Genomic DNA, 26,443 nt, shown 5'->3' with positions numbered 1-26,443 from the left:
ATGAACATTGTAATTCATCTACAGAGTAAACTAACCTATTTTGATCTGTTTTTTAGGATTACATTTCGTGGCAAAAGCATTGAAGTGAGACTTATCTTTCTCTCTGGACTATGCGTAGCAATATCTGTTGTTTGGGCTGTATTTAGAAATGAAGATAGGTATGACTACTCAGTGTATTTGCTCTTAGATTAAGAATATTTTATATCTTGCATGATAATTATGCATTTTGGTTAGTATGGATTTTTTTTTTTTTGCTTTTATCCCAGAATACCATAGTCTTGAAACAAGCTAAATAAATACTTAAATAAACAGATCTTATGCTAATGGATTCAAGGTCATATAGAGAAGGAAATATGTATTATGATTTAAACATCTAAGCTGAAATAGGCTTCAAAAATATACCTAATTATGGTATACCCACACAAGTACAATGCAGCTGTTAAGGATGAAGATCTCTATGAATTGATTTGCAGTGATTTCCAGGGTGTTTTTTTTTTTTTTTTATGGTTATTTATTTATTTATTTTTGAGAGAAAAAGCGAAAGAAAGCGAAGGAGGTGCAAAGAGAGAGGAGACAGAGAATCCCAAGCAGTCTCCGTGCTATCAGCACAGAGCCCAGTGTGGGGCTTGAACTCATGAACTGTGAGATCATGACTGAGCCCAAATCAGGAGTCGGGATGCTTAACCAACTGAGCCACCCAGGCGCCCCCTAAGGGTGTATTTTTAAGTGAGAAAAGGATATCTAGAGTATGCCATCTTTTATGTAAGAGAGGAAATACACAGATATCTGTCCATTTGCAGGAAGGATAACCAGAAAAAATTTTAACTTTTTAATGGTTTATTAATAAAATTATTAAAGCCCAGAACCACTTATAGCCTAAAATTTGGAAGCAAAGCGTATACAATTTTAGGCAGCTTCAGTTGATAATTATGCATATCAATTCCTTGTAGAGTCTGTTACATAGATCTTATTTCCTTTAGATTGTAGCTCTCTGGATGTATATTAACACTAATATCCTTTGTTTTGAGCTACCTTTCTAAAAGGGACCTGTGTATAAGTTCAAAGGTTAAAGATAAGTATGCACTATATCTGATATATATTCTGTGGTAGCCTTTCAACTTTTTCTTAGTATAGTGGTATTCGTTATTCTAGGACAGTAAACTGATAAATATGGAGCATATGAGAGGTTTTTTGGTCATTATAATTGCTGTTTAGTAATCAAATAGTCAAATCATAGCAGTTGGATGATATCACTTTAGTGATCTATTTCTTTTGAAAAGTCCCATCTAAAAATAACTACATAAACCAATTAAAGTAACTTCTTTTGATTTTAGGTGGGCTTGGATTTTACAGGATATCTTGGGGATTGCTTTCTGTCTGAATTTAATTAAAACACTGAAGTTACCCAACTTCAAGGTAAAGTATACTACTTTGCTAGCTAAAATAATTTTTTCTTTTTAAAAAAACTTTATTAATGTATAATTTACATACAATAAAATGCACCCATTGTGAGTGTACAGTTTATTAAAGTTTTGCAAATGAATGATTTTGTAGCCACCGTCTTAATTATACAACATTTCTCATCTCTTCAAAAGCTCTGTTCTGCCCTTTTGCTATCAGTCCTAATAGCCAGCCTCAGCCAACCACTGATTTGGTAGCTAAAATATTTTTAATCATTTGTATAATATGTCAGTTTCACAAAATCCTTATAGACAAAATATCAACCAAGAGCATTTCTTTGACTTAGTGATTCATTTTTTTTTTAAAGAATAGGATAAAGAAGATAATTTTTTTTTTTTTTTTTTTTTTGGGACAGAGAGAGACAGAGCATGAACGGGGGAGGGTCAGAGAGAGAGGGAGACACAGAATCGGAAACAGGCTCCAGGCTCTGAGCCATCAGCCCAGAGCCTGACGCGGGGCTCGAACTCACGGACCGCTAGATCGTGACCTGGCTGAAGTCGGACGCTTAACCGACTGCGCCACCCAGGCGCCCCAAGAAGATAAAATTTTTAATGTGATAGGTAGAATAAAAGTATAAATAGTAATAACTGTTAAATACATTTCAAAAACTAGTGTTCAAATGTAATTTCACGTGTCTATTTGTACTTGCAAAATAGTATAATCTCTTAATTTAGATATTGAAAATTTGACCTTTACATTTGTTTCTTTTTTCAACAGTCATGTGTGATACTGCTAGGCCTTCTCCTCCTCTATGATGTATTTTTTGTTTTCATAACACCATTCATCACAAAGGTATGATACTCGAAATCCATGAGAAACATGCTAAAAGATGAGAATCTTAAACCTGCTCTTAGATTGTTGATTTTGCAGGTATTTACCATTGAGTGCATTCTAATTCTCTTTCAAAAAATTGTCATTGAAATTGGCCTTTTACTAGGGGATTTTTTTAAGCCTTTAAGTTATTCTAAATGAAAAGTATCTCCTGGGTAATCATGAGAACATAAATTTTCTTCCTACTCATTTTAAAGTAACTTTTCTTATAAAACAATAAGTGTTTGCCATAGATAATATAAACAGCAAAAAGAATGAAAATGTGTCATTGCTGCTTTCCTTTCTGTATCCCTAATTTGAGACTAAGAAAGAGCACCTAATGTGAGGCTCTGTAACCTTGTTACCCTGGCAGGTCACTCAGCACTTTGTGCTTCTGTTTCCTAATCCGTTCCATGAGGGAGTGTTGGCTAGCATTCCAGCCTTCCTCTTCCGTCAGTAGAATTCTTTTGGGCAGAACTGACAGAACCCACTGTAACCTTTCTATATCAGAAAGGACCCCTCCTCTATCCAAAGCCCCTCCTCTATCCACCAGAGGCCAGGGTGGGGCTGGGCCTCAGGAGAAACTAGACCCAGGGGCATATACTCTTCCTTTCCACTTCTGTCCATTTGTTCACTGTCGTAGACTGGCTTTTTCTATGAGGTTAGAATCAGCAGCTGACAGCTCCTGGTTCACCTAAACCAGCCCTGCCACTAGCTCTTCCATAAAATGGCATTGCCGTTCCCAGAATAAGGGAGAGGTGTTCGGTGAGTGTGGTAGTCCTTCATTACTTGTCATGATTTTCTGCCTTATCTCAATTCCTATCTTGTGAGTATTTTATTGCTCAGTTCTCCCAATTTCCCCATTTTATGTTGAGTCTTATTTTGTAATTTTATATCATCTCTTTATCCTTTGTCATTCTCCCATATTCAATATCTGATATTATAATCACTATGTTTTTTCCCATTAGTTCTTTATTCTTTAGCCCCTGTCATCTGTGAAATCACTGTAAAATTGCACTTTTACTATTTTCTATAATAGCATAAATACGTGGCACAAACATGTGCCCTGTTGGGAGCTAAAATGCAAGTAGGTAGTAAACATAGTTAACTGCCCCAAATTAGAGCTAACTGGACCATTTTAACTAGAATCTTTCTGTGCCTTAATGATGAGCCATTTGACTCAGTGACTTTGTTGAGCAAAAGTAACCTTTTTAAAGCATAGAATTAGTATTATGGATTTTAACAAAAAATGTCAATTAATGAAAGCATTGTTTTAACATTTATTTATTTTTGAGAGAGAGAGAGAGACAGAGCATGAGGGAAGGGCAGAAAGAGGGAGACAGAGAATCCCAAGCAGGCTCTGCACTGCCAGCACAGAGCCCAGTGTGGGGCTTGAACCCATGAACCATTGGATCATTACCTGAGCTGAAACCAAGAGTTGGACACTTAACTAACTGAGCCATCCAGGCACCCGAAAGCATTTTTTTAAGTTCTATCTATAGCTATCCCATCTTGTATCAATTTATTCGGTTCAAAAAAATGTTTTTGTAAGTCACTCTAAAGGGGTCTCATAATGAAAGTAAAGCATTTTCTGTACAAAGCCATTCTCATAAATCAGCAGATAATCCTAGCATATGACACGTTTATTACACAGTGGATATAGATATGAACTGTAACTAAACCCTTAAAATTTTTTTCCATTCAGTTTTAATACTGGAGTCTCAGAATTTTAAAGATACAGGATAATAATAAAGGTGTCTATGAGCCCTCTCCGTTTATTCTCTGCCTAGAGAATTTTTCATCTTCTTTTTTTTCCATATTAGTTCCCACTGATCAGGAATGTGATTTGTAGTAATCTGACCTGGTGTAAAAAATTAGAAGTGCTCTTTGAAGTTCACTAGTGCAGATTTACTTTAACACCTTCTTCTGAGTTTGGTTTGCTTGTTTTTATTAAGGCTGTAGACCTTACCTTAGTAGGTAACTCAAAATAAAAATTACATGTATAATTTCTGATTTTTGAGGTTTTGTTTTTAACTGAAAATTTTAAGGATTAAACATTGGACATTTGAAACCTATTTTTCAACTCTGGTGTTAGTAGAGTTTTAATGAGTAAGCTGAACAGGCCGGCTATAAGAACCTGTCTTCATTTTTTTTCCACCCACCCTGTAACTTGGTATAGTATCTTACAAATACTACTTAGATATCTTTGAATGTAGGAGAGGATGTCAGTGATGGTCTTTACTTAAGTGTTTAAAATAACAGAAAATGAACCAAAATGTACTCTGTCTAGAAATTAAATCACATTATGGTAATTTGCTATAAGGAACTGTATTTAATATTAGTCTATTTTCCTAAACTCCTGTGACACTTAACCCTTCTGTAATCTGAAGCTTAACATGAGGAAAAGATTTCTGTAGCTAGAGATTGTATCCTTTCTACTCAGCTCAGGTATCAGTGAAGTCCTCTTAAAAACACTAAAGTGATTTCTCCAATGTTCCCCACCCACATGGAAAATATTATAACTAGTTGATCAAATTCTCCTTATGCAGCATTTATTTATCTTCCCACTACCTATTTGGTGATATACTCATCATAATGTAAAGTATAGATGGATGCTTCTAGCAGTCTTAATTTGCTACCTCCAAATGTTTCCCTTTCACAACAGACTTGGCTATCAGGAAGGAACTATTAAGGAACTCCTCACACAGCCCACATAAAAAGGCCTTAGCCAGATACCATGGATGAAATTCAGCTAAGGTTAATGTTTTGATTGGGACATAAAAAGCTGGCAAGGCTGAAACTGGACAGGAGACAAGCTTAAGATGCTTCTCAAGTTCTTTAGGACTGGGTCTTTTCAAGTTTGGCTTCATTGTTATTATGGCAAGTAGGCAGAAGGTCAAAAGTCTTTTTTATTCAGAGAAAGTTACCAATATTTATTACAAATCAGATTTTAGTATTTCTTGTGTCTCTATTCATTGTTATTGCTAAAAATGACTAAGGGCACATAATATATGACATAATGTAACTACAAGCACTTAAAATTTATAGCCTATTAAAAATGCTAGTAGCTGTTAGTTGTCAGTACAGATCACTGCCCAAAGCTTCACTTGAATAATCTGTGTGTGGTTTATCTGCTAGTTTCTGATCATTGTTGAGCTCTAATAGTGTGAAGCCATATGTTAGGTGAATTTTGTTTTAGGTGGCTCCAATTTTTGCTAGACTCTTTTAGGAAAAAAGTGTTCTACAGCCCATTTTTCATCAGTTTTCTGTAGGCCATTAGCCATGGGGTCAAATTATTTTTGAATACTGGTAGATTGTTCTCTTTGAGTGATTGGGCAATTTCTTTCATCTTCCTCCTCAATTTTAGAATGGCGAGAGCATCATGGTTGAACTTGCAGCTGGACCTTTTGGAAATAATGAAAAGGTAGGGATGGCAATTAAATAGAAACGGCTGCCAGCGTATATATGTGTGTCCAGTTAATAATTTTGCCTTCCTGTATAATTCATTGGTCATGTAGTGCATGTTAAGGTATTGTAAAACTTTATTTCTCACAAAATATAGCCCTTTTCTTAGTTATTCTAAATTATTAAATACCTATTGACTTGGGTTTCATCCTAGAATGATGGAAACTTGGTGGAAGCCACTGCTCAACCCTCAGCTCCCCATGAGAAAGTAAGGATTGTATTTCAGATATGTTCATTGGACTTTAAATCATACCCTCTGAGACAAGATTCTTCTTTGGGGGAAAAAATCCAGATTGCAAAAAAAATAATAATAAAAAATTTTTAAAAATCTATGTCAAGGCCTCAGTCCGATTTTTGGTAAAAAGGGAAAAAAAAAGGTTAGATGCGGGGATACTAGATTAATACTGTCAACCCTTATGTGTGTTGGGTTTCATTTTTCCAAACTTGTGTATCTATTTCTTTCAACCTTTCTTTAGATTCAGAGTATATATGTATAGTTTATGTTCTCTGATTTCAAGTTCTTCTAAAGTGTCTATTTAAAAGTTTTAAAACAATTACTCTCATATCCTTCCCTTTCTAAGAGATGTGGGTAAATATTCCTAAGAAGTTTATTGGTGCCTTTTTTTTCCCCCCATAATTACAGTTACCGGTAGTCATCAGGGTACCAAAGCTGGCCTATTTCTCAGTAATGAGTGTGTGCCTCATGCCAGTTTCAATACTGGGTTTTGGAGACATTATTGTACCAGGTAAGCAATAGTAACAATTTCAGTACAAATATACTGATGGTTTAAAATCGCCAACATTTACTATCTATTGAAAGTTACCTACTCTGTATTAAGTATTTGTAGCTATGGCTAGAGCTGGGTCAATGACCAAGATAGGAAAAAAAAAAAAGGCATTTCAAGGGGTAGAAGAAAAAGCCCAAATGGTAACAACCAAAGATATCTCCCATGGCTCAAAAAAAGTTTCTTAGAGGAAGCACCTAGAATCAGTTTGACCTACTTCCCCAAGAAAGTTTATAATAAAACTCTTCAAAAGTTGAATTTAATAATATGAAGTGTATTGTAATTTCTATTACTTCTATTTTAAAATAATAGTTATATGGCATTATAATACCAAAAAAATAGAGCATATGGTCTGTCTTCTTTGATAGTTGTTGCAGGTCTGCATATTCTCCTCACTGGGCAACCTACAGTGTAAACTTAATCCCAGCCCATTAATAATATAGCTTAGAAGTAAAAGACTTAGAAGTCTTTGCTAATCAGCTGAGAGATTGTCCTTCCTCGCTTTTCTTGCAGTCTCTCTGTACTAAGTGCCTGTGAAGGGTAAAAAGTACGGCTGCTTCTGAAAAAGACTTTTAGTTTACATAGTAAAGCCAGATAGAGAGAAGCTAACAGCTCTGCCGTGTGAGTTGGTATGGCAGAGACCAGTGCAGCAACTCTCTTAGTTCATTTTCTAGGATAGATCACATGTTAGGCCACAGAGCAAATCTTAGCAAGTTTAAGAAGATTGAAATTACATACCAAGTATATTTTCTGACCACAGTGGCATGAAACTAGAAATCAGTAACAGGAGGAAAACTGGAAAATTCACAAGTACATAGAAATTAAACAAAGTAGTTTGAACAACTAAAGCATCAAAGAAAAAATTAAAAGAGAAATTAAAAAATACTTTAAAAAAAATGATAAGAGAAACAGCATTCCAAAACATATGAGATACAACAAAAGCAGTTTAAGCAGGAAGTTTATAGTGATAAGCACATAGATCAAGAAAATAGAAAAACCTCAAATAAGCAGCCTAACTTTACACGTAAGGAACTAGAAAAAGAAGAACAAACTAAGCCCAAAGTTAGCAGAAAGAAGGAAATAATAAAATACAGCAAAAATAGAGAACAGGAAAACAGTAGAAAAGATTAATGAAACTAAGAGTTGGTCCTTTAAAAAGCTAATAATGACAGACCTTCAGTTAGACTAAGAAATAGAGAACCTACATCATTAAAATTCTAAATGAAAGAGGAGACAATACAACTGATACCACAGAAATATAATAAAAAATTTTCTCCATATCATAGAATGTTAAGCAGCTAATAAAAAATCATGTTTTTAAAGATTGTTTAATGGCTTGGAAAAATGTTTAAAAATGGCATTAAGTTAAAAAAAAATCAGCATTTATAATTTTGTCCAGAATTTGTGGGTACTTTAATGTTCTCATGGTATAAAAATGAAGGTTAAATATAATGCAGTGTGTGCTGTTGCAGTTAAATTTGTGTTGCTGTTACTGTTTTAAGAAAATAATGTGGAGTTTGGGTTTTCTTGTTTTTTTTAATTTATTTTTTGTTTTTTAGGACTGTTGGTTGCATACTGTAGAAGATTTGATGTTCAGACTGGTTCTTCTTCTATATACTATGTTTCCTCCACAATTGGTAAACTTCTGTTTTTTTCTATTATGTTTGAATTATATTGTCTGTAGGAAAAGGTAGAGGTGTCAAAATAAGGAGTCCGGGATTCTAATTCTTCATCATTAACTAATAAGACAAGTTTTTCCATCAAAAAGGAAAAATACTTTAATACCTATATCATAAAGTTTTTGAGGTTTAAAAAAATTATATATGAAAGTAAATCAGTAGGTTTTATATTAGATATAAGCATATTTTATATGCTTTATTAGCTTTATTAGCTTATTAGATATAGGCATATTTTACATGCTTTATTAGAGCATATGGCACATCAGTAATCAATAAATTGTATAATATTAGATTTTCTTAAAATACTATATGAATAAATGTGTATGTATATAAATGAATTTATGGCACAATAACATCTAACCTAGGACAGCAGAAGTAATTGTCATTTATCCCTTTATTTCCATTATTGAGAACAGACAAGAATAGGAAGTAAGCCAAAAAATACTTCTAAGCATATCAAACAGGTATCTCAAAGTTCATACACCAAAGTTCTTTATTCTTAGGTAAGCAGCCTGTACCAGAGCCATTTACATACTGTGCTAGCAAGGTTTTCAATTCCATAGTGGAGTTAAATGCAGTAACTTAAGAATGTACACTAGCAATAGAGAAGGGTATTACTAGAAACAGGTACCTGACGGCAAGAAAGAACAGCTAAGTGAATGAAATGATGACAAAAAGAAAAAAAACATAAAGAAATAAGAAAAGCAGTCTAAGGATATTAAGAATGATACTGTCTAAGGGCATTAACATATTAAAGTCCAGCACCAGTCAGTGTGATAGAATAAAAGAACACTCAATGAAAAGCAGATTACAGGGTTCTCTGTCCATTGTGCTGTATAATTTTGGGAAGTTCACTTAACTTCCCTGGTCCTCCATTGCCTCATCTATAAAATCAGGAGGTAGACTGAATTGTCTGTCAAGGCTCTTCTAGCTCCAATGTTCTGAGATCCCATGTTCATGATGAGACCCTCAGTCATTAAGGAAAGATCAGATGGTGTTTGGTATGCACTTGTTGAAGCCCAAGAAGTATATAATTAAAATTAGGAAGATTTTTCAAAGCAACTTTTAGTACCCCTTGGTACAGATTTTAGTTATCCAAAATGTGCAATGACTTACCATCCTTAACAGTGACTAATTGAGACTCTTGAATTACTGTCTTTATCAATGATTGATGATTAGGGTAATTATAATTGAAATACTAACTAGTTTCCAAATTTTCAAAAGCTCTGTAGAATGTCTCTCCTAATTGCTGTCTAGGAAAATGATGAAATTAGGAAAAAAGTCATAGGGCAAAAATATCCTTAGAAATATTTGAAAACCACCACTTCAGTGAGGGAGTCAAAATCTGCCTTTGGTAGCATGTAGAAATGACTGATAATTGGTATTCTTCTTATAGCCTATTCTGTTGGCATGATACTTACATTTGTGGTTCTGGTGCTGATGAAAAAGGGGCAACCTGCTCTCCTCTATTTAGTTCCTTGCACACTTATTACTGCCTCAGTTGTTGCTTGGAGACGTAAGGAAATGAAAAAGTTCTGGAAAGGTAACGGCTATCAGGTATGTGCTGCTTCTATCTTGGTTACCAAGTTATCTTAGGACGTAATTCAGTGACTAACTTTGGCTGGGAACTGCATATATATATATATATAGCTTTTATGTGCCCAGAAGTTACCTTGGATCTGTCAGGATGTCCCAAGTTTTTTCCACCATTACTCCCTTACTGTCCACCTGCTGCACCATCAGTTTTCATCTCATCTGATGCCAAAATCCTGGTGACTCCAGGTGAGACTACCAAGAAGCAGTGGGAGGGCATCAGGGAAAACCACAACAGCATTTCAACATAAGTTTTCAAATCCGCACAGGAAAGTAGGCTTCATGAAAAATAAAACTATAAGTACGGAATTTTTGAGTCTGATATTAGCTATTTATTTATATAGGTAGAGTCCTAAGGTTTTGCAGATAAAAATTCTACTCTCTTTAGTACCTAAAAGGGTCTAACTAAATTCAATAGGGTACCCATTTCAGATTAATGGATCAAGACAGACCTTTCTGTAAAATTCCTGGAGCAGAGGAAATCATGGTATCAGAACCTGTTATGTTTGCATTTTTTCTTCATTACAGTTAAGCCCCTTTCTCCTTTTTCTAAATGTTCTTGATATTCCAGTAAAATTTGTTTCCATTGAAATTAAAGGGGATTGGGAAACTCTAGCTTACTAAGGTCAGGGTCATCACATTGATTTTTTTCATGAGGCAGTAAGCTCTGCTTTGCCTATTACAACAAACTACCATCCTCCATCCACCCTCATACATGTGTGTTAGTGGTCACATGAACAAAAATAGAGATACTTTGGGTGGGTGGCTGCAATTCTGTTAGTAGGTAAACAGTTCAAAGTTCATATCCATCTTGCAGTTGGTCTACGGTATCATCTTTATTTAACAAGAGGTGATTAACTCATTAAGTTAGACTACTATAATTTGAAGAAGCAGTGGTCTAGAATTCTTTTGGGTAAATCTTGTAATTCCTTTGAAATTTGGTTAAAATAATAATACTTCCCCTGCCTACCTCACATTGCTTTTGTCTCAACTTATGTTTATGCGCATGGAATTATGGCTACAAGGCCCTTGACTAAGCCAGTAAAATAGCATGTAACTTTTACATGAAGAAGGCACCCACACAATTTTTTATTTTTATAGATTTTTAAAAATTAAAGTATGTCCTACAACATACACTCTACTTCTAGCCTTTGAAAGCCACATCCCAGAAAGTGCTCTTCATAACCGTTTTCTTAGAATAGTTTTATTTTCATATAGCAAATGTTAATTGAGCAGTTCTGTGAACCAGGTACTATTTTAGGTGCTGGTGATAAAAGATGAACAAGTTCGAAACAGTGTTACTCTCATGGCCTCTTGAAAGTGAGATGCTTATGGAGGATGCAGATAGTCACTAACAAAGTATGATAAATGTATTTATTCGTTATATAGGGTGCCATGAAAGCTAGCAATGGGATACCCAGTGCTTGTGGTTTTGTGACAGAATCAAAGGTGATTTAGAGAAGGCTTAAAGAATGTTAAATTTACGTGTTGAAACTTGAAGCCTGAGCCATGTGTTCCATGTGGAAGGAACCATGTCTTGAAAGGCTCAGAGGGAAGAGAGCATGGCACATTCTAGAAACTGAGTGAAATTTAGGATGACTATAATGTTGAGTAACAGTAGGAAATGAAAACTGGAGAAGGAAACAGGGGTGACAGCCCATAAGGTCTTATAAGCCAAAGACCTTCAAAGAGGTCTTTGAACTCTTATCTTGAGAACATAGACCATTTAAGGGTTTTAAGAAATCTACAAAATGGATTGAAGAAGGGAGCAAAACTTAAAGCAGCTATTATAATCAGGGGCAATAGTAGCCAGAATCAATACAGTAGTGAGATCAAAAGAAGAGGACGAAGTCCAGAGAAATTTAGAGTCATAATTAATGGAATACAGTGATAGTGTCAGTATAGGGAGAAGAGAAGGAAATGGAATCGGGATTTCTGCCTTAGGTAACTGAGTAGGTAGATGTGATACCATTCACAGAGATAAAGAAGGGCAACAGGTTTGAGGAAAATGGTGATGAATTCAATATTGGACATTTCAGAGCACCTATAGGACCAACAAGAAGAGAGAAATAATAGGCAAATGAATGAATGTCTCCTGATGTGCAGGAAACAGACCTAGCTAGAGACAGAAATTTGGAAGCACCGAGTGAGAACACAGAGGGAGAAGCAGCAGCTCGGGACAGAACTGTGAGCAAGAAGTTTCTATCTGATTCACTGGTTATGAGGTAGAGCAGGACAGAGAAGATGAGCAACATAAGGAGATTTCGATTAGGGTTGACATTAAATTTTTAGGTTAGAATTTAAATTCGGAACTGTTAATGAGAACACATATAACTGTCTTACAGAATGAAGTATGTGTCTTGTTATTTTCATCACCAGCATTTTTACTTATAAAATTTTCCTTCCCCTTTAATACAGCTTTTAGAGCATTTTATTTTAAAAATGTGTGCTTATTACAGAAAATTTTGAAAATATAGAAAAACACAAGAAAAGGAAGTCCACCTATAATTCCACCACCTTGAGGGTGGGCGCTCTTAAGATTTATGTGAGTTCCCTCGTGTGCCTTCTTGGATAAATGCATATGTGGGTAGATGATACCATACTCCAAAGAGTTCTCTGTTTTGTTTTTTTCACTGCGTGTTATTTCATTTTTAAATTCCTTATTAAAAAAAATCATTTTAATGGCTATGTAATACTCTCAAACACATGTACTGTATTTTACCATTTCGTTTGACCCAGTAATTTCTCTTCAAGGGATTGTCCAGAAAGTGATTAAACATTTGGACAAAGTTGATGTGAAAAAATGTTCATTGAAGGATTTCTGATTATCCTTGTTCTATTTTAATGATTAATAGGTTAATATTATTAGTGGAAATTAATGAACTAAAATTTTTACATACACCCTAATCCTGTTTTTACTTTCTTTTTTTGTGTGTGTGTTTTAATTACAAAGTAATGCATGTTTACATTCTTTAAACAAGTAATACAGAAGTGTCTAAAGTAAACATAGAACGTCCTTTTCTAACTATTCCACCTGCCCCACCCTTCCTTTAGGGCTAACTACTTTGAACATTTTGTGTGGAGATCTTTTTATGCCAACTCACACTATAAATACTTGAATTTTAAAGATGTCATATACGTAAATGTAATAACATTGTGTTTCTTTGAAAATACAGCTCACTTTCTCTCTGGTTTATTACCTTTCCTCCTTTCTCTCTATGATGTTTATTGAGGGGAAAGAGGATGATAGGTAAGGAAGGAATTCAACCAAGGGATGCATTTATATTCCCTATGAACAACTCGTCTGCCTTAGACCATTCAAGTTTCATTCTCATTCTTAAAAATAGTGATCTTGAAAAAAATTAGAATTCTGCTTCACAGTAACTACCTATGAAGGGGAAGACCACTAGAGCTGACACAAAGCAGTAGTAAATAACCCCAGCAGGGCAGACTCCAGGGCCTTAATCATATAACATAGAAGCTAAATAAGACAATTGGTTGTAGGAAAATTCACTTTAACATACCCAAAAAGGTAAAACAAATTGCAGGGGTGGAGAGGGGTGGACAGGGAGGCAGCTTGTTAACTTTGTTTTACTGTTTAACTATATTAAAAAAGAAAAAAGGGTGCCTGGATGGCTCAGTTGGTTAAGCATCTGCCTTCGGCTCAGGTCATGATCTTACAGTTTGTGAGTTCGAGCCCACATCGGGCTCTCTGCTGTCAGCACAGAGCCTGCTTCAGATCCTCTGTCCCCCTCTGTCTCTGCCCCTGACCTCCTCACACTTTCTGTCTCTCTCTCTCTCTCTCTCTCTCTTAAAAATAAACTTAAAAAAAGATTTTTTTTAAAGAAAAAAGATTAAGAGAAAAAAGAGTAAGACAACTTTGGTTATACACTTCTCACTTTTGGAGTGTGATGTCATCATTCTATTAAGTAAAGATATTCAGAATATAAAATAGCACCTAGTAATAAAAGTGTGGAGTCTGGTACCAGATTACCGAAGTTTGAACTCTGATTTTGTTCATTATTAGCTACATGGCCTAAGACAAGTTACTTAGCTTCTTGGTGCCTCAGTTTCCTCCAGTGTAAAAAAGAATAATAATCATCCTATTTCAGAGGGTTGGTTGTTGTCAAATATGCACATTGCCTAGAATAGGGCCTGGCATATCATAAACACTGTGTATTTGCTGCTATTATTTATAGGAATTGGGTTTTCTGTTTTGGTTTATTTGTTGCTTGGCTGTTACTTTTCAGTTCATTAACTAGATTTCTGTTTTCCCAGTTTGAATATTAAAACTTAAGGTGTTTGTTAAATCTAGTTCGTTTAACTCAGTTTGCAAAAAGATTTGATAGCCATCACAAGCCTCAGAGGAAAAAGAAATCTGTTAAATGTGGTCATTTTCCCACTGTACACTAGACTTTAAAATATGAAGAAAAGGCACATGCTGAAATTTTAGGCAAGTTAGTTGCAGAATATTACAGACTGCTGCCAGGAGAGAATATTTTTTTAGAAAACCAGCATTTTTGAAACTTATAGTATGTAATGCCTTCACAAAGTTATCCCCATTATTGTGAAAAAGAAAATGTCTCACTACTTTTGTCCAGCCTTTAAACTTAAAATTAGGGGCACCTGGGTGGCTCAGTCAGTTAGGTGTCTGACTCTTGGTTTGGCTCAGGTCGTGATTTCATGGTTCATGAGTTCAAACCCCACATTGGACTCTGCGTTTACAGTGTGGAACCTGCTTGGGATTCTCTTTTCCCTCCCTCTCTGTCTGCTCCTCCTGCTGTCTCTCTCTCACTCTCTCGCTCGCTCACTCGCTCTCTCTCTCTCTCTCTCTCTCAAAATAAATAAACTTTAAAATATACAGCAGTTCAGGGGCACCTGCGTGGCTCAGTTGGTTAAGCGTCTGACTTCGGTTCAGGTCACGATCTCACAGCTCGTGGGTTCGAGCCCCACTTCGGGCTCTGTGCTGACAGTTCAGAGCCTGGAGCCTGCTTTGGATTCTGTGTCTCCCTCTCTCTCTGCCCCTTCCCCACTTGCGCGCTGCCTCTCTCTGTCCCTCAAAAATAAATAAACATTTAAAAATTTTTTTAAATATATATACATATATATATATGTGTATATATATATGTATATATATACAGCAGTTTCCTATTTTTAAAAAAAAAAGCTAAACTCAAAATTAATTTAGCTTGAATGTTGACATTTGTGGGAAACAGTATATTATAGGCCTTGGAATCAGTTCTGCCAAGTCACGTCATCTCTTATGACTGTCTCCTCATCCATGAAATGAGGTTGGATCTACAGGCAGGTGGGAAAATCTAATCCATAGTGGTGGGTTAGCCCAGGGCTATGCCTACCCAGGGCTTGGTAGGCAAGTGGATGAGATCAGGTAAGGCTAGGCAGAGGCTTTGAAAGTACAACCTGGAACCTCAAAAAGTCTGGTAAAACAGAGGGAGACAAGGTATTGACCCAGTGTAAGATACACCTGAGGGTCAGCCCTGAAATCAACCCTCAGGTAGTTCCTGGTTCATCTCTCAGGCTAGCAGTGTCGTAACCTTTTCCCTTCTCTCCCTCTGCCTCCATTATTTTCATAGCATTGCCAGATGGTTTCCAGAATATCTCTTATAGTATTGCCAACTCAAAATCTTCCTTCTCCAAGCAGATACCCAAGAGTTCTCCACTTGAAATTAGATTCACCTTTCCCCATATTTTTTGTGGATTTTGTGTTTTAAATACTTATTAATATTTGCTTCACAGTGTAGATATTTATGTATACCTTCCTCAGTGAGTTATTATCTCATAGGTATTAGGAACCCACACTGCTGATAACAGTATTTTATACACTATAAATTCTCCATTAGTGTTATTGAAATTCTTCATGAAAAGCATCTGTAATGTTCAGTCCTTAATCCACTGACCTTTAGTCACTTTTGTGGGTATGTGTGTAAGTTTGTGTTTTAGCAGCCCTCATAAAATTGCCAAAATTATTATAAGTTTGTTGTGTTTAAAAGTGAGACACTTTTAAACGTTAAATTAGACTAGTATCTTTACAGTCTTTATATATAATCATTTCTTTTTGCAAGTGCCAACAGTTTTTGCTACTTTGTGACATAATCAAATACAAAATGGGTAATATAAAATAAAGCCAGAATCTAAGGTGGTGACATACTTGTTTATGCTATTAATCATTTAGTTCATTCCAATACCTGATACTAGAGTGGGTTCAAGAATAGTGGTGGTAAATCAGGGCACCTGGATGGCTCAGTCGGTTAAGCATCTGACTTCAGCTCAGATCATGATCTCATGGTTTGTGAGTTCAAGCCCTGTGTTGGGTTCTGTGCTGACAGCTCAGAGCCTGGAGCCTGCTTCAGATTCTGTCTCCCTCTCTCTCTGCCCCTCCCCTGCTCATGCTGTCTCTGTCTCTGTCCCTCTCTCTCTCTCTCTCAGAAGTGAATAAACATTTTTAAAAATTAAAAAAAAAAAAAAAGTGGTGGTAAAAAGCAGGACTTTGCACTGGGTTGTTTTTTTTTTTTTTAATATATGATTTACTGTCAAATTGGCTTACATACAACACCCAGTGCTCACCCCAAGTGCCCTCCTTCAGTGCCCATCACCCACTTTCCCCTCTCACCCACCCCCCATCAACCCTCAGTTTGTTCTCTGTATTTAAGAGTCTCTTATGGTTTTTCTCTGTCCCTCTCTAACTTTTTTTCCCCTTCCCTTCCCCCATGTTTTTCTGTTAAGTTTCTCAAGATCCACATATGTGCACTGGAGATTTTTTAAATGTCATGGTTAGCCTTTTTATACTTTTTTCCAAAGGGGAAATTATACTCCATTTATTTCTAAAACTGAGACTTCATGGAAGTACTTTAGTATTTTACTTAGAGTCTTTCAGCCCTTTCCATTAATTTCTCTGATCAAAAGAAGTAACATTTCTATAGGATTTCCCTAAAATATTACTAATTTGGAGATCTTAATTGTATATTATTTTCCTATAATTCAAAGCCACTTACACTATTATTTCCTATGAACTTTTTTCTTGAATGCTTCAAGAAAATACTTCAGCTTTTTTTTTAATGCTTCAACTCATGAATGCTTCAAGAGTTACAGTATTCAATTCCATGTGATTGTACTCAAAGTCTTAAGTTCTAATTAGTGTAGAATAAATAAAGGTGTTTTTTCTCTAGAGAGAAAAATCAAGCAGTGACATAATTACTTTGGCATAAAGAACAACTAAAAGAAATCATCATTTTAGGGGATTTTTTTGTTTGTTTCTAAATCAGTGGAGTTAGAGTTATGCAGCAATCTCCAATGGGCTCTTTGACTCTGGATAGGAAGTAAGTGTTCGGTTTGTTGATATCCAGTAAACAGTGGGTTTGTCTCTGTTAAATGTCACTAGTGCTTCTAATTATTTTTAGAAGTCACAAGCTGTAACTGACAAGTCCGAATACAGAGATACTTAGAACAACACTGCTTTAGTATCAACAACTCTCCGGTTACCTCTCCCCCTTTAATGATAGTTTTATTAGAGTGTTTCTGGAGTCTGGTTCACTTATAGATAGGCAGAACTATCAGTAAATGCCAGGCAAGCTGACCCAATGGTCAGCTTTCCAAATCGACCTTGCTTATTTACAAATATTATGGAGAACTATACCAATTTTGCCAGTTAATTTTATTATCTATATTAATTTTTGTTATGTTTTTAAAAACCTATTTTGGGGTGCCTGGGTAGTTCAGTTGGTTAGACATCCAACTTGATCTCAGCTCAGGTCTTGATCTCAGGGTCATGAGTTCAGGTCCCACACTGGACTCCTCACTGTGTGTGAAGCCTACATAAAAAATTTAAAAAAAAAATTTTTTTTTGTTTTTTATTTTATATTTGAGAGAGAGCATGAGTGAGCATGAACAGGGGAGGGGCAGAGAGACAGAGACAGAATCTGAAGCAGGCTCCGGGCTCCGAGCTGTCAGCACAGAGCCTAACGCAGGGCTTAAACCCACAAACCGCAAGATCATGACCTGAGCTGAAGTCAGATGCCCAATCGACTGAGCCACCCAGGTGCACCCCCCCAAAGTTTTTTAAAAATAAAAACCTATCTGGGGGACCTGGGTACCTCAGTCAGTTAAGCATCTGGCTTTGGCTTGGGTCATGATCTCACGGTTTGTAAGTTCAAGCCCCATATCAGGCTCTTTGCTGACAGCTCAGAGCCTGGAGCCTGCTTTGGATTCTGTGTTTCCCTCACTCTCTCTGCTCCTCCCTTACTTGCACTCTGTCTCTCTCAAAAAGAAGTCACATTAAAATAAATAAATAAATACGTACATACATACATACAAACCTATTTCAAGGTCATGCTTTATGTTTCTGTATTGCTTTGCTTTCATTGAAAAGTCGGTAAAGAAAAGTAAATAAAGAGTACAGATGTTTACTTCTTAATAAGTTGATTTTGAAAGTTTTTCTTTTAATCTAATACATTGCTTATGTAGTTAGGAATTAGATTATAGTGCCAGTGAGGTAACTGAGGTTTAGGAAAGAAGAGGTGTGTGGTAACGTATAGGCTGTCATTAGGGTACAATTGCCAGGGTAAGCAGGTCTTGGGGAAGAAAGAGGATTTCCCCAGCACCCATTCTGCTGAGGCCACTTAGTTCTCTTTCCCCACAGCTCCAACCTCTTATCCTCAGAGCTTCTAAATTGCTAGAAGAAAAGGAGCCTAAATATATCTTACATGCTTCTCCTTTCTGTCCCTCATTTGAATTATGACTAAAATCAACAGTTCAACAACTTCATCTTATGTTTCATCTAGTGAAATGTTTGGTAAATATGTTAACCTTTCTTGATTGGACCTTCCCCCCCTCGAAGTGCTACGAACATGTAACTATCTTAATGTAGGGAATATCTTTGGCAAATAAAGGACCTCAAAACTGCTTTGGCCTTGAGATGACTTGTAGAGTACTGGCAGGTTTGGGTTTTATAAGCTGTCTCTGTTACTTGAGACAATTGTCAGCAGAAGCTTCAGCTCATATTGTGTTCTTCTTGTCTGGCAAGTTCAGAGACCCCGTTTGGAAATGACTCCACCTTCTGCTTCCTTTTCCAAAAAACACTGAAGCTTTTAGAATCCTTTTACAAAAATAGGAATATTTATCTTGCTGGTCTTTCTTCTAATTCTTGATAAAGAAGGGAAAATGTGCATCACAATACCGAAAATATATCACTAATCTAAAAATCTTTGACAATCTTCACAAAGACAGTGGGTACTTTCTTTCTATTTTTAAGCAAGTTTATCTGAAGAAGAAACTGAAAACATGTAAGCAGTTTCTTCTTCCTTCATTCCCAAATATGAAAAGATTTATTTAGGAATATGGAACATAGCTGAAGTGATCGTTTGAGAAAAGTTTAACTGGTAATTCCTCTAAAGTAGTCTATAGCAAATGTAGTCTTGATTTTATTTTCAGGTACTCATTTGACCTTTTAAGTACCTTCAGTATATTTGTTTTTAGTAGAAATGTTTGTCATACAATGTTTCCATAATTTCATGTACCATTCTTTTTTTTTAGTGTTTTATTTATTTTTGAGGGAGAGAGGCACACAGAGTGCGAGTGAGGGAGGGGCAGAGAGGGAGGCAGACACAGAATCTGAAGCAGGCTCCAGACTTCGAGCTGTTAGCACAGAGCCCAGTGCAGGGCTCAAACTCATGAACTGTGAGATCACGACCAAAGCCGAAGTCAGATGCTTAACCAAGTGAGCCACCCAGGCACCCCTCAAGTATCATTCTTAAATTGTCTTACAGTCAGTTCAAGGCATCAACCAAGTTACACTGTCCCCAAACCAGCAGGTATTCTCAAAGTGACTTGTGGGGTCATTTTTAGTTTTTTTACCTTTAGGAGTGAACACTGCCTGGAATAGTGTCCTAGATTAAGCATCAGGAATATCTTCCTTTTGTGGTAGAGTTCCCATTGCCATGAAGGGTAATTCATATTGGGAAATGGAAATAGTAGAAGATCTAAAGAAAGAGTTCATCAGGTTGGCTCCGAGTCAAATGATGAGGCTTTCTCTGTCACCCTGATCTTATTCTTAGAGCATGGATGTTGAGCCACTACATTGCTCCAAAAGGAGTGCTCAGTCCCAGGGAGTACTCTGTGTCCTTTTTAAAAAGTGGGAATCCTTTTGCCAAATTAGTGAATATTGAGGGCAAATTGAAAATTTGCATTTCCTAACTTGTTTTATTTGTGCCTAGGTGATGGGCCACCTGGACTATGCAACAAATGAAGAAAGCCCTGTGGCTGCTGGCGAACAGAATGTCCAACAATAATATTTTGTAGACCTGTCAATTGATTTTCTACAAATAGAGTTTGACTTTTGAAATTGATTTTTGAATTGACAGTCTGAAAGAAGCTTCAATGATATGCTTGCAAATATATATTTTTAAAGATCTGGTACTGACAATTACATCAAATAGTTGAAATACATTTGCTTTTAACTATGTTAAAGTTGTGCCTTCACATTAAATAAAAGCGTATGGTCTGTGTAATTTTCAAGATCTATTATACACAGTATATTTTTCTAAAAAACTGTCTTGACCCACCCCTCTACTAAAATCTGTTTCTTTCAACTCTTAATGATAGATAAAAGTATTTCTGTCAAGGTGAGTTTATGAACAGATTTTACTGTAAAGAATTACATTAACTTTATGCTCTATAGAAATAACTGCTTAAGATCATGCTAGAAGGCAGTTCAGCGATGAAATTTTGGATCTTTTCACTGCAGAGGTTAGAAAAATAGGATTTGGGAATATCTATAAATGCGTATTTTTGTAGCATAAGGTTTTTTTTAAAAAATCCCAGTCTTTTTTTAAACTTGAAAATCTGAATTACTTTAGTCTGCCTATGTATTATATTAAAATATTTTTCCAGATATAAAGAAACATAATATATAGAACTAGTCTTCAGTTTTCAGTGGTCTGTTTTTCTTGAAGAGGTAGCTTAAATTTCTACACTAACATTCAATTTCACCATGGTATTTCTTACCTCTGGAATTTGGTTCTTTTGGTGTTAAGGCTTGACATTTTGTAAAATATTTTTTAGTCAACTTTTATATTAACACATGTGGCTCATTGTGTGAGTGTAACATCCCTAACCATCTCTTCTTACCCCCTCATCCACCACCTTTTTTTCCCCTAATTCCCACTCTTTTCCCCATAGGAAAGCACTGTTAATTTTTTAATATTTTGATGGAGGATGACTTACTAATATACAAAGTGTGCTCCAGAGGAAAGAATTGGAGACAAAAGACAGGAGGCTGGGTTAGTCTCAATTTAATGACAATAAAAGAATTTGAGTAAATTGTCTTAGCTTAAAACCCTTGTAATCTCAGTTTTCTCATCTGCAAAATGAGTAATTTAGACCAATTAATCACTCTGGTACCTGGTGGTACCTTCCAACTTGAAAAATATCTTTCTCATTCTTTGCCAAATCTCAAATGTGGCCTTGAACATTATCCTGGGAGTCAGAAGTCAAAGTATCTTTCTACTGTCGTTTATTTTCTTTGAGAAATTCCCAGGGGTGCCTGGGTGGCTCAGTCAGTTGAGCGTCCAACTTCAGCTCAAGTCATGATCTCACGTTTGATGTTTCAAGCCCCGTGTCTGGCTCTGTGCTGACTGCTCAGATCCTGGAGCCTGCTTCAGATTCTGTGTCTCCCTCTCTCTCTCCCCCTCCTCCACTTGTGCTCTCTGTCTCTCTCTCTTAAAAATAAATAAACATTTAAAAAAAAATTCCCAAATGATGAGTGACTGCAACAACAGGATTTTGCATTTCCCTGCAAGTAATGTACAAGATTGTGAACAAGTCTGATCTTTCATCTTTAGACCATTTCTCTGATTAAAAGATAAAGCTAATGCTTTTTAAAGCATTTATGTTTGAAGTAAATTTAACATTTGAGGCATTAGTTGCTTTTGTTTAATTAATTTTTGCTGAGTAAACTGTAGGTAGAGCAGCTCCCTTAACAATGAGCCCCTCTTTCCACTTAGTATACTCATGGGTCCTTTGGTTTATGGCAATATGACAGGTAAGTATCTGACAAGTAAGAGTTAATCTTAATTTTGCCTCCATAATATCAAGTTTGAATTTTTTCCAAAGAATCTAATTTATTTGGCAGACTCTGATAGAACAGATTAAGTGCCATTTTAAAGCTCCAGCTATATTTTCATTTATAATATCAGTAAGATGTTTGCCAAAATAGAGCTTTTTTAGTAAAATTATCTGTACTCATCCCAACTTTCTGATACTTTAAAGCCTCAACCACATTTTATGAAGAGCATTTTACATCTAGAAATCTTAAATCTTAGTTATTTGATACAAATTCAACTTTATCCAACCGTAAGTTATCAAAGAAGTAAAACTTTGTTCTAGTTTGCTATTGAGATCCTATTGATTAATAAAAATAAGAAACAGAGTGAAATTCTCCAAGTTTCTCCATTCTCGATGTCAACTTTATGTTGTATTCTAAGACCCTCTCTAGCAACCTAGCTGGAAATATTTTATTTTGGAAATCAAAATTAAGGAAGGATGAGAGATGAAAATTGCTCCTTAAAAGGCCACGCGTGTCCTTTCTTCCTCTCTCATCTTCCCACCACCTATAACTTGTCGGGAAAGAGAGTTGGTTTTTTCCTGAACATGTCTTTACAACAGTGAGATATATTGCAAGAAAAAAAAATAATACTTTTTAGAAATTCCCTGTGAACATTTTGTAGCGTATCAAACAAAGTAATATCTCAAATTGTAGGGTAGGTGATTTTTACTTTAATTTAGACCAGCAAAGATAAATGTGAGGTTAATGGTGAAAGACCTTGATATTCTAATACATTGTGTTTTTGTAGATTTTTTTAGATTAGCAATACCTTTGTAGAATCTGTGATTTACTTTTGAAGGAAGAGAATTCTGCTGTTGGCATGTATAGATTTTAGTTTCATGTCCGTAGAGATTTTGGTGAAATGGTAAATTTAGAGTAAATACAAATGAACTTTCTAGTTTTTCTTTGCTCTTTTGATTTCTGCCATAGGTATAAGCAAACAGTTGTTGTTTTGTTTTTTTGACTAAAGACATTTGAACTAATTTGAGTTAGGCTTGATTTCTAGAATTTCAGGCTGATCTCCACCAATGAGATTTCAAAAACACAGGAATTGCATTTCAGACCAGTAGAATGCACTGGTTTGAAAGGTTTTATATTTTCCCATTAATAAGGAAAAAAGTTGAATTTATTCAAGATGATGCCAAATAACCTATTCTACAGTTTTAAACTTTTTATTTTCAGTGCTCTATTTATCTCAGAGGACAATTTTAAAGGGGGATGGAGAGGGTAATATAAATGAAACCGAAATACTGAATATAAGTACATTTTGCTTCCTGGAAGAAAGATACTCTGTAAATTCCAGTGACCTAAATCAATTACTCAGCCTTTTGGAATTTGAAAGAAATTGTGCAGTACTCATCGTTTGGGTTACTAAAATTTCAGAGTAAAAATGATTGACAGAGTAATAAACAGGCCATATTATAGTGAAGACCATATATATAAATTTCCTTGTTTAATGTTCCCTTACTTAAGGACAGCCTTTGCATCTATGAAAATGTTCATTGGTGGAAAAAGTATTTTTAAACTAAATTTTTAGAATAGTCCTCATTGTCAATTAAGAGGCAACAAAGAGGAAACAAATGTAGAATATTTAATGTCATGTTTCTTTGATTAGAAAATTACATAAAAAATACTGTAAACAACTTCTATTCCTTTGGAGTATGGATTTTTTTTTTTTTTAATCTAAAGTTTATCTGCTTAGCCTGTAAAATTTCCCAGTAGGACAAATCATTGTAAAGTTTTTGCCTATTTGATATCTTCTCTTGTATTTTGTTCAAATGAGAACGTTTTTAAAAATGCATATGATAGAATTTTTACTTCTTAGATGATGGTTTGAGTGTGGAATTCTTTTTTTAACACTTTGATATGTAAGTTGGTGCAAATTAATAATTTTATAACACTACTGGTCTTTATTTTTTTTATGGAACAGATTTAAAATTTAAAATTTTTTCAAGTGTTAATTTAGCAATGCTTTAAAACTTCATTATGTGCCAATACTGACAAGAAAAACAATTTTATAATGTATTGAATTCATTATGGTGTTCAATAAATTATATTTTAAAATAGAATTTAAATTTGTTTTATTTTTAATGGTGAAAAATAATTGAAAATGAAATAAAAGTATACCAGATCGTGTTCACATAAAGTATAAATGGTAATCATCACTTATGAAATTGTATAGTTATTTAAGTCTGACAAATTGTCCATAAAATCTAGATTCCATAAGTGTCATTTATTGCAAATTTGTACTGATACATAATACCCCTTCATAAGTATTTATTGAATAAATGCATTATAGATTTTTTTTTAACCAAGGAATCCTATCTGTTGAAATGAACATTGATGGCATTTGTGTCACAAATTACTAAGATGCCCGCTGCCATCGTACTATTCTTTTAACTCAGATGTGGTTGGCTCAGATATAGATCTCTAATGTGTTTGTCTTGACCACATGTTGAGGAAGTCCATTCCTCTCCATGCCGTGCTCAGAGGAACCTTGTTTCATCCCATATGCCCAAATATCCATGTGTCTGGAAAGATGCATAAGAAACTGGAAAGAGTGGCTGTCTCTAGGAAGAGGGCAAGTAAGATGGCTAGGGCACAGGGGTTAAGAGGGAGATCTATTTTTCACTGTATACTCTTAACACCTTTTGCATTTTCTATGATATGCTTCTGTTAAGATTCAAAATACAAATCACGAAAGTCTATTGACTCTTAATAGGTATTCATACTAACATATGGTTAAATAATAAATTATTCATATTTTCTTTAGGTAGTTAGCCTTATAAACAGTTTAATGTGTATAGTGGGAGTAAAAAATAACCAACTCTCAAGTTTTTGTCTTTAAATAAAATTAATTTATGTTCTTTAAAAATTATGTTTATTAGCCTGAAGTTCATTTTGTTTTGTTAGAAAATAGGAGTAGGACTAAATTTTATATTCACATCATTTCCATTTCTGTAACCCTAAGAGTCTAGATCAGTAGTTCTCAACTTTAATATTTCTTGTGGCCCCTACCCAAATGACCCACAACAAATTAAAATAAGGCAAAGGCATAAAACCTAGACTCCAGCGGCACTTGGGTGGCTCAGTCAGTTAAGGTCCCAACTCTTGATTTCAGCTCAGGTCATGATCTCATGGTCTTGAAGAGTTGAAGCCTGCTTGGGATTTTCTCTCTGCTCCTCCTCCCCTGCTCATTCTCTCTCTCTCTCTCTCTCTCTCTCTCTCTCTCTCTCTCTCTCTCTCAAAATAAACTTAAAAAAAAATAAAGGTAAAAATAATGTATCATGAAAAGCATTAATACCAGCAATTGAAAACAATGACCAATTCTAGGCAACATTAATGATAACAAACTATCTTAGCAAAAAAGTTTTGGAAATTTCAACTGCCTGCATGTGAGTTCTCAGAATAGACACTGCTCTGGCAGCAATAGCCAAACTTAGCAGAATTCTGGAGAGAGATCTTTGTAAACCGTAGTAAGGCACTGATTTCTCACCAGCTCTCTTAAGAGTTCTTAAGAGTCTTAGTTGCAGATGAAAGTGTATGGTTTGACATGTCATTCTATTAAAAACTTCAATTTGGATCAGAGGATTTTTTCTCTAAATTAAGTGGGAAAGGTAACAATCAGATTCTAAGTAATGTTTACCTATAAATAGGCCCTGCTAGCTATGGAAAACCAAGTAATTTTTTTTACAAATGAAGAATGCTTCATCCACAAATTTATGTGTTTGGAACATTTTTCAATTAAAGCCTCACCAATTATTTCCTATACAAAATCCACTCCAGCCCTGATCAGTGCAAATAAAATAGACCAATGCAATTGCCAAGTCGTCTCCATTCCGTCTTCCAAATGTCTCTCGATCCTCGTATTCACCATCGCCACTGCCGTGAACTCAATTTAATCCGTCTATACTGTGAACAAACTCTTAACTGGTCTTGCAAATGCTAATTTTGCTATCAATCACTCTTCGACATCATAAGCCAGTGCTCTTTCCTAAATGGATATGTGATCATGCAACTCAAGTGCTTTAAAAAAAACCTTTAACAGCACCAAATTTGTCTCAGAACAGTCTGGATTCCTTACTGTGATTTTTAGAGCTTGACTAGTGTAGCCCCTGTGCCTATCTAGCTTAATCTCCCATCGTTTTCTTCTCCATTCCTGCCCTCCTCTTTGTAGGAAACTTTGGTGCACAGTCCCACCTTCCACACACAATCAGTGTAGACCCTTCAAGTCTCAGTTTAGGACTCACAGTTTGGAATGGAAAGATACATGTGGAAAAAACAAGTACAGATGATTCCCTTCTGGAATTTTATTCTAAAAGAAAGAAGAGAAATGGGGTCAAGAAGTTTGGATTTGGGGAAGGGTGGTTTGACAGAGGCAGAAATAACAGCATGTTTGAATGTTGATGGGGATCCAGTAGAAAGGGAAATTTTGATGATGTAGGAAAGAAGTCAGAGAATGAAGTCAATTTATCTCAAGTAGGCCAGGGGTGATAGGATCTACTGCCCAAGTGGAAGGGCTTGCATTAGAT

The 26,443-nt window shown here is 35.4% G+C and overlaps 1 protein-coding gene across 1 annotated transcript in view; it reads left to right on the top strand.

The window, feature by feature from the left end:
* The window catches only part of SPPL2A (signal peptide peptidase like 2A), a 52,667-nt gene extending 28,870 nt beyond the window's left edge, over positions 1-23,797 (top strand). The window contains exons 8-15 of the mRNA XM_049611678.1: positions 57-158; positions 1,335-1,416; positions 2,179-2,253; positions 5,639-5,695; positions 6,380-6,482; positions 8,081-8,158; positions 9,597-9,757; positions 20,023-23,797. Of these exons, the coding sequence (XP_049467635.1) occupies positions 57-158; positions 1,335-1,416; positions 2,179-2,253; positions 5,639-5,695; positions 6,380-6,482; positions 8,081-8,158; positions 9,597-9,757; positions 20,023-20,097 (733 nt within the window). The 3' untranslated portion in view covers positions 20,098-23,797. The remainder of the gene's footprint in view (positions 1-56; positions 159-1,334; positions 1,417-2,178; positions 2,254-5,638; positions 5,696-6,379; positions 6,483-8,080; positions 8,159-9,596; positions 9,758-20,022) is intronic.
* Positions 23,798-26,443: the final 2,646 nt, after the last annotated feature.

The sequence above is a fragment of the Panthera uncia genome, assembly GCF_023721935.1.
Source record: "Panthera uncia isolate 11264 chromosome B3 unlocalized genomic scaffold, Puncia_PCG_1.0 HiC_scaffold_1, whole genome shotgun sequence".
In the NCBI taxonomy this organism is placed as follows: domain Eukaryota; kingdom Metazoa; phylum Chordata; class Mammalia; order Carnivora; family Felidae; genus Panthera; species Panthera uncia.
This window is presented reverse-complemented; position numbering and strand designations above follow the sequence as displayed.